At 40.7% G+C, this 9,034-nt stretch overlaps 1 protein-coding gene across 2 annotated transcripts in view; it reads left to right on the forward strand.

Moving 5' to 3' along the window:
• Window positions 1–4,791: 4,791 nt before the first annotated feature.
• The window catches only part of ca9 (carbonic anhydrase IX), a 108,065-nt gene continuing 103,822 nt past the window's right edge, over window positions 4,792–9,034 (forward strand). For both annotated transcript variants that reach the window (XM_043687227.1, XM_043687237.1), the window contains exon 1: window positions 4,792–4,980. In XM_043687227.1, coding sequence (XP_043543162.1) covers window positions 4,887–4,980 — 94 coding nt within the window. In that variant the 5' untranslated portion in view covers window positions 4,792–4,886. The remainder of the gene's footprint in view (window positions 4,981–9,034) is intronic.

Genomic DNA, 9,034 nt, shown 5'->3' on the forward strand with positions numbered 1-9,034 from the left:
AGTACAGATCCTTCGGCCCTCAATGTTGCACCGACCTATGGAAACAATCTGAAGCTTATCTATCCTACACTATTCCATTTTCATCTATATGTTTATCCAATGTTTATTTAAATGCCCTTAAAGTTGGTGAGTCTACTACTGTTGCAGGCAGTGCGTTCCATGCCACTACTACTCTCTGAGTAAAGAAACTACCTCTGACGTCTGTCCTAAATCTATCACCCCCAGTTTAAAGCTATGTCCTCTCGTGCTAGCCAACAGCATCTGAGGAAAAAAGCTGTCATTGTCCACCCTAACTCTCTGATTATCTTATATGTCTCAATTAAGTCACCTCTCAACCTTCTTCTAGCAAAAACAGCCTCAAGTCCCTCAGCTTTTCCTCAAAAGACCTTCCCTCAATACCAGGCAACATCCTAGTAAATCTCCTCTGAACCCTTTCCAAAACTTCTAAATCCTTCCTATAATGCGGTGACAAGAACTGTACACAATATTCCAAGTGCGGCCGCATCAGAGTTTTGTACAGCTGCAACATGACCTCATGGCTCTGAAACTCAATCCCTCTACCAATGCACACTGGATGCCTTCTTAACAACCCTATCAGCTTGGGTGGCAACTTTCAGGGATCTATGTGCATGGACACCAAGATCTTTCTGTTCATCTATACTACCATATATCTTACCATTAGCCCAGTACTCTGCATTTCTGTTGCTCCTTCCAAAATGAATCACCTCACACTTTCCCGCATTGAACGCCATTTGCCACCTCTCAGCCCAGCCCTGCTGCTTACCTATGTCCCTCTGTAACCTGCAACATTCTTCAGCACTATCCACAACTCCACTGATCTTATGTCATCCGCAAATTTACTAACCCCATCCTTCTACACCCAGGTCATCCAGGTCATTTATAAAAATGACAAACAGCAGTGGACCCAAAACAGGTCCTTGCAGTACACCACTAGTAACTCAACTCCAGGGTGAACATTTCCCATCAACCACCACCCTCTGTCTTCTTTCAGCTAGCAAATTTCTGATCCAAACTACTAAATCTCCCTCAATCCCATGCCTCCGTATTTTTTGCTAAAGCCTACTGTGGTGAACCTTATCAAATCCATATACATCAACCACTTTACCCTCAGTGACCTGTTAGGTCACCATCTTAAAGAACTCAATAAGGTTTGTGAGGCACGACCTACCCTTCACAAAACCGTGCTGACTATCCCTAATCAACTTGTTCCTCTCAAGATGATTATAAGTCATATCTCTTATAACCTTTTCCAACACTTCATCCACAACCAAGGTAAGGCTCACTGGCCTGTAATTACCAGGGTTGTCTGTATTCCCCTTCTTGAACAAGGGGACAACATTTGCTATCCTCCAGTCTTCTGGCACTATTCCTGTAGACAATGACAACATAAAGATCAAAGCCAAAGGTTCTGCAATCTCCCCTGACTTCCCAGAGAATTCTTGGATAAATCCCAATCGGCCCAGAGGACTTATTTATTTTCACACTTTCCAGAATTGCTAACACTTCCTCCTTGTGAACCTCAATCCCGTCTAGTTTAGTAGCACTGTATCTCAGTATTCTCCTCGACAACATTTTCTTTATTGAATGTGAATACTGATGAAAATATTCATTTAGCACTTCCCTTATATCCTTGGACTCCATGCACAACTTTCCACTACTATCTACTATACAAAATCTGTACAAACTAATTAAGGTAGAGACATTATTAAGGTGACATGTGTCAAGACAGGATAGTAAGGAAGATTTTAGAAATACAGAACAGTATGATGGGGATTACATGTAGCACGACGTGGTTCCAAGATCACAGTTGAGGTGATCTTCATGGTATGGAACTTGGCTATCAGTTCCTGCTCAGTGATTCTGCGTTAGACCATATGATCTTAAGATATAGGAGTGGAAGTAAGGCCACTCAGCCCATCGACTCCACTCTGCCATTCAATCATGGCTGGTGGGCATTTCAACGCCACTTACCCACACTCTCCCGGTATCCCTTATTTCCTTGCGAGATTAAGAATTTATCAATCTCTGCCTTGAAGACATTTAACGTCCCGGCCTCTGCTCCACTCCAAGGCAATAAATTCCCCAGGTCGACCACTCTCTGGCTGAAGAAATGTCTCCTCATTTCGTTTTAAATTGACCCTCTCTAATTCTAAGGCAGTGCCCACGGGTCCTAGTATCCCCACCTGACAGAAACAAATTCCCAATGTCCACCCTTTCTAAGCCATGCGTTATCTTGTAAGTTTCTATTAGATCTATCCTCAACCTTCTAAACTCTAATAAATATAATCCAAGGATCCTTAGCAGTTCATCGTACGTTCAGCTTACCATTCCAGGGATCATCTGTGTGAATCTCCTCTGGACACGCTCCAGTGCCAATATGTCCTTCCTGAGGTGTGGGGCCCAAAATGGGACACAGTATTCTAAATGGGGCCAAATCAGAGCTTTATAAAGTCTCAGTAGCGCATCGCTGCTTTTACATTCCAACCTCTTGAGATAAATGACAAAATTACATTTGCTTTCTTAACCACGGACTCAGCTGCAAGTTAACCTTTAGAGAATCCTGTACTAGCAGTGCCAGATCCCTTTGTACTTTGTTTTTTTTTAATTTTCTCACTGTTAAGAAAATAGTCCATGCTTGTATGTTTTTTGCCAAAGTGCAAGACCTCGCATTTGCTCACATTGAATTTCATCAGCCATTTCTTGCACTACTCTCCTAAACTGTCTAAATCTTTCTGCTGTCTTCCCAGCTCCTCGTTGTTGTGTATTTTGAAGGCTGCCTTGGAGGGTACTTACTAAAAATTGGGAACTGAATGTCCTTGACCACTGAAATGTTCCCAGATTGGGAGTAAGCATCCTGCCTGGTGATTGTTGCACAGTGTCCATTCATCTGTTGCTGTAGTGACAGCATGGTCTCACCAATATACCATGCCTCAGGGCATTCTTTCCTACAGCATACGAGGTAGACAACATTGGCCAAGTCACACGAATATCCACCATGTATGTGGTGGGTGGTGTTGCTACATGTGATGGTAGTATCTATGTCGATCTGGCATGACTTGCAGAGATTGCTAGGTGGCAGGGTTGTGTGGTGTGGTCGACGTTGGCTGGAAGGCTGGGTAGTTTGCTGCAAATGATGGCCTATTTAAGGTTTGGCAGTTTTTTGAACAGCCTTATACAGGGCCTTGGTGAGACCACACCTAGAATATTGTGGGCAGCTTTTGTTTTCCTGTCTGACAAAGGATGTTCTTGCTAAAGAGGGAGGACAGTAAAGGTTTACTAGACTGATTTCTGTGATGGCAGGCCTGGCATATAAGGAGAGATTTTATTGATTAGGATTGTTGGATTCAGAAGAATGAGGGGAATCTGATAGAAACCTATGAAATTTTAACAGGACTGGACAGGTTAGATGCAGGAAGGATATTCCTGATGGTGAGGGAGTCCAAAGCCAGGGGACATAGTTTAAGATTAAAGAGTAAACCCTTTAGGACTGAGATGTGGAGAGATTTCCTTACCCAGAGAGTGGTGAGTCTGTGGAATTCACTACCACAGAAAATGTATTCAGAAAAAGACCTACTTGTTCCAATTAATTGTTTCCTGTCTGCGAACCAGATTTCCATCCATTTCTATATCCCACCTCCAATCCCATGTACTTTAATTTTACACATTAGTGTGTAATGTGGGATTTTGTTGAAAGTCTTTTGAAAGGCCAAATAAACCAAATCCACTGGCTCCCCCTCATCAACTCTATTGGTTACACCCTCAAAGAATTCCATTAGATTTAGCAAGCATGATTTCACCTTGGTAAATCCATGCTGACTGTGTCTGATTCTATCACTGTTTTTGCAGCTTTAAAATCATTGATAATGGACTATAACGTTTTCCCCACAACTGACACCAGACTCACTGGTCTATAATTCTCTGTTTTCTCTCTACATCCCTATTGAAATAGTGGGGTTACATTAGCTACCCTCCAATCTGTGGGAACTGTTCTACATCACAGTCTGAAGAATCTTGGAGGATAATCACCGATGCATCTACTGCTTCTAGAACCACTTCCTTAAATACTGTGGATTGCTGATTATCAGGATCTGGGGACTTAATGACTTTAAAAGTCATCAATTTCCCACAACGCAATTTCAGTTCCTGCCTCTCACTAAACCATGTTCCCCATCATTTCTGATCTTCAGCAACTGCAGTTCTTTGTTTTATTTCTGCAACTCTTCTCCTATTCTTCTCCACCGTTTTCTTCCTGTTAAAGAATATTCACCGTTGGCTGAGGTTTCATCCTCCTATTGATACCCTCCTTTGATCTATGCTTTTCCACTGTGAAACCACTGGGATTTATTTTGTCCAGTAAAAGTATTCAAATGCCATGTTTTGAAACTAATTGGTATAACACTGTTTCCTAGTAACACATTAATGTAGAAATTTAAAAATATAAATAGAATTAGTAAACAGGACAAGAAAATCTGCTGTTCCTCTTTAAAACACCCTAAAAAACATTACCTTTAATCCTGCACTTTGTTCCTACTATTGTATCAGTGTTGCACACTGTGTGGAATCGCATTACAGGCTGTAACTCTCAGCAAAGACTTATTTTTTGCCTGCCAAAATAATGCAATGTGGACACAAGGACGAAATATCACCTTTAATTGTTGTTAGGTATTTAAGACAGCATGCCTTTCACTTGACGTTTAACACAGAAAGCATTGGAGAAGGCAGAGCCACAGAAACAGAGATCACTCAGTGCTTAATGCTAGTGAGACCGTAAATTAGCTGAATAGATTTGAGACAGGCTTCAGAGTTGATTGCAAGCTCAATTCAGGCTTTTTAAGTGAAGGCATAATAGTAGAACGCTTTATATAATGCGCAGATTATTGTTTCTGATACTGACTCAGCTGTTAGCAACTGGCACATGTGATATAAGCCCAGGTCCTGAGCAAGAAGGAAAGCATGAAGGTAAGACAATTTGTTCCTAAGTCAGGAAATGTTTTAGTTCAATTGATTTGAACAGTTGTACGAAGGGGAACAAATTGATTTCCTGTATTTGTTTCTGCAATCTCAGAAATGTACTTTCAGCAAATAGCTGTTAACAATGTCAAATTCTTTTTGATAAGAAAAGGAATAAAAGTTTAAAGATTTGTATAAGTTTAAATTATGTGTTGGAATTTTCGTTAAATTTTAACAAGAGGTGTGTGGAACTCAGTTACCGAGCCACCCAGTCAAATGTTTCAAAGGCAGACTGATACCTTAAAAGTATAAAACAATCTGACAGGACTTTTGTATATAGCTTCTGTACAGTGCAATCACTTCAGTTTGTGAAGGCTCAAGACTGCTCGAGATTTAAATTGACCCTGTAAGTGCAAATGTATTTATTCACCTCCAAGTGATCATTTGTTGTTCGTATTGGTTACTAGCTGTTGCTGAATGTATACAATATGTTCTACTGTTACCATATAATCAATTTTTTTCACTGATCAATTTATCTTGCATGGTCCTTGTAATAACATGCACAAATAAGAATCTACACAAGTACTTAAATAATCAGACATTTCAAAGAGTATAGGAGTTGGGATGTCCTGTTCTGCCTGTGCAGGACATTGGTTAGGCCATTTATGGAATACTTTGTTCAATTCTGGTCTCCCTGCTATAGGAAAGATGTTGTTAAACTTGCTAAAGTTCAGAAAAGATTTACAAGGAGTTTGCTGGGGTTGGAGGGTTTGAACTATAGAGAGAGGCTAAATAGGCTGGGGCTATTTTCTCTAGAGTGTTGAAGGATGATGGGTGACCTTATAGAGGTTTATAAAATCATGAGGGGCATGGATAGGATAAATAGCCAAGGTCCAAAACTAGAGGGCATAGGTTTAAGGTGAGAGGGAAATACTTAAAAGGGACCTGAGGAGTAAGCAGAAGCTGATGCGTGTATGGAATGAGCTGCCAGAGGAACTGGTGGAGGCTGATACAATTGCAACATTTAAAAGGCATCTGGATGGGTATATGAATAGGAAGGGTTTAGAGGGATATGGGCTAAATCCTAGAAACAGATTAATGTAGGATATCTGGTTGGCATGAACGAGTTGGACCGAAGGGTCTATTTCCGTGCTGTACATCTCTATGACTCTGACTTTCGTCATGGGTGTTCGTGTGCGCATGTATAGGAAAATGTATGAAAAGTAGTCAATTAAAGCAAATATAGAAAGAATAAACTCTTTTAAGCTATGGAAAATAATGCAGATGATCACCTGGCTTTGTACATCAAGATATCATCAACTATATTTTTAAAAATATTGCAAACCATTTTGGGGGGTATGAACATATGGACATTTTACCATATCAGGTAGATTTAAAAGATCCCACTGTTATTTGGAGAAGAGCAATCAAATTTTCCTGGTATCCTGGCCAACGTCACTCAGATTTCCTGGTTTGGTCTCATTGTCACTTATGGGATCTTGCTATGCTTGAGTAATCTGCCATGCTTCCTTACATTTTCACAATATGACCACTATACAGTAATAACTAGTTGTGAATAATTTTGAGGTTTTGAGGTAATGAAAATTCTGTATAAATATAGATAAGTATATATAGTGACACTGTGTAGCGCACACACACAACTATTTTGTCTTTAAGTTTAAATTCATACTTAATGCTTTTTTTTTGTTTTGTCTGTGTTGTAATCTCTTTCTCTACTCCTCTCTCTGTTCTTCCTTCCTTGTTTGGATCTCATTTCAATTCAAGGCCTAAAATTGGTTAGGATAAAAAAAAAGCATCAACTGAAAATAGCCACTAACTGTCTTGGTGAATCTGAGAGCTTTTTGATATTGCGCGCTCTTAGTAGCTGTTTTGAAACCTGATCGGACAGTCATTTAAACTTTAAAGGGTTCTTTTCCACTTCTCTTTCTTCACTTGTCTTTCTCTTGAGTATATTAACTTGTGTTGATAGTTGAATGCTGGTGTGTTAACATGGAGTGGTTGAATTTAAATGGGTGCATTTAGCGGGAAGCAGAGATGAAATGCAGGACATAAACCGCTGAGGGGAGCTCTGTGTAAGGTAGGGCCATTTTACCTTGTGTCTTGCTTGAATAAAACAGGGCAGATTCCCACACACCCTTCTGGTAAGAGTGACATTATGGGTGGCAGACAGGGAAAACATTCCAGGCATAAAGGAATGATTCCTGACGTAAAATAAGCACTAGGGTGGGCAACTGGGAGCCAATCCATTTCCATGCTTCTGTGATGCTATTGCCAGGAGAGAAGACCAAGATTAGGGATATGTCCGGATAACTTGCAGATCCGGGTAAGGCCTTCCAGTTCCTCCCCATTCAGGAGGTTTCCAATGCAAATTAAATCCAGTTCACTAATCTTTCTCCAATCTCTCAGACAGCTGCCATGGTTCAGCTGTCCTGGTTGACACTTCAGTTGGCCTTCTGATTCTAAAAGTCAAAAACCTATGGCCGTGCTCATTAGACTGGGCTTCCAGGTTTGCAGAAGGGCCCAGCCACCTTTCCTGGTCTCCGATATATTAAGAAAGCTGTGGTGTGAGGATTTGGAGGCAATATTTGGGAGCAGTGGAAACAATCAAGGAAAGAAATTGCTCTGTTTTAAGAAGATCTTAAAATCTACTTGAGAGTTTCAAGGTATAAAGGGCAATTGCGAATTTAATAACCTGCCAAAATTAAAAACGTCAAAATCTGTAACAAATTTTGTCCTGTCCTAAGCCCACAAGACATAAGAGCAGAATAGACAATTCAGCCCATTGAGTCTGCTTGGCCGTTCAATGAGATCATGGCTGATCTGATAATCCTCAACTCCACTTTCCTGCCTTGGCCCATAACCCATGATGTCCTTATTGATTAAAAATCTGTCCACCTCAGCCCTGAGTATACCTGATAACCCAGCCTCTACAGTAATTAATTCCACAGATTGACTGCTCTCAGGAGAAATAATTCCTCCTCATGTCTGTCTTAAATGGGCCACTCCTAAATTCTGAATATCCAGTAGAATTGCATTTTTCTTGTGCTTAAAATGGGTCTTTATGAGGAATTAATTAATTCTTCAGAACACGCTTGGGTTTGTTATTGAAGCATCAAATATAGTTATCCCATCATAGGACTTGTGCAGTAATGAGCAGTGACCGCAGTCAGATCAAAGGCACCATACTGACAGCAGACTGCAGTACTCCATTGGCTGTAGGGTGCTTTGAGAACATCATGAATTTATGAAAGGCAATAAATAAATGCAATTTTTTTTTAAGTCTTTGCCTGAGACTGGTAGATGCTGAGTGACAAGTGATGGTTCAACCAACCCACCATAGAAAATGTTGTTGACTTTGGACTGAGAAGCACTTGCAGGAGAGTTATGAGATGCTTAATGGAGGAATTTCCATGAAAAGCTGCATGAGATTGGCTTTAGAGTGGCTAATCACACGCATAACCTGCCAGTGGTCATATAGCTGTAATTTCAGAACAAAGGGTCAGAAACTAATCCCAAAGAAAAGGTTTAGGCCTCCTCTCCCTCAGCTGAATACAAAAGATTATTACTCAGTGGTCTCCTTCTACCCTTGCCAGTTGGCCTTTCCTTGCATCAGTCTTCATGGTGGAAGACATGAGTGAATCTGGGGGCAGAGGTGTATTTGGTAGCCATTACCAAGGAGAAGGTGCTAGAAAAACTGAATGGTCTGAAGGTGGATAAATTACCTGGATCAAATGGACTACACCCAGTGTTCTAAGGATATAGCTGAAGAGATAATGGAGGCGTTAGTGGTGATCTTTCAGGAATCACTAAAGTCAGGGAGCATCCCAGAGGACTGGAAAATTGCTAATGTTACTCTCCTATTAAAGAAGGGAGTGGGGCAGAACATAGGAAATTACAGGCCAATCAGCTTAACCTTGGTCATTAGTAAGAAGGATGAGCTTTCTGAATACTTGGAAATGTATTGTAAAATAGGAGAAAGCTGAAAATGTGTTGCTGGAAAAGCGCAGCAGGTCAGGCAGCATCCAAGGAGCAGGAGAATCGA

Source organism: Chiloscyllium plagiosum, chromosome 1 (assembly GCF_004010195.1).
Source record: "Chiloscyllium plagiosum isolate BGI_BamShark_2017 chromosome 1, ASM401019v2, whole genome shotgun sequence".
Classification (NCBI taxonomy): Eukaryota; Metazoa; Chordata; class Chondrichthyes; order Orectolobiformes; family Hemiscylliidae; genus Chiloscyllium; species Chiloscyllium plagiosum.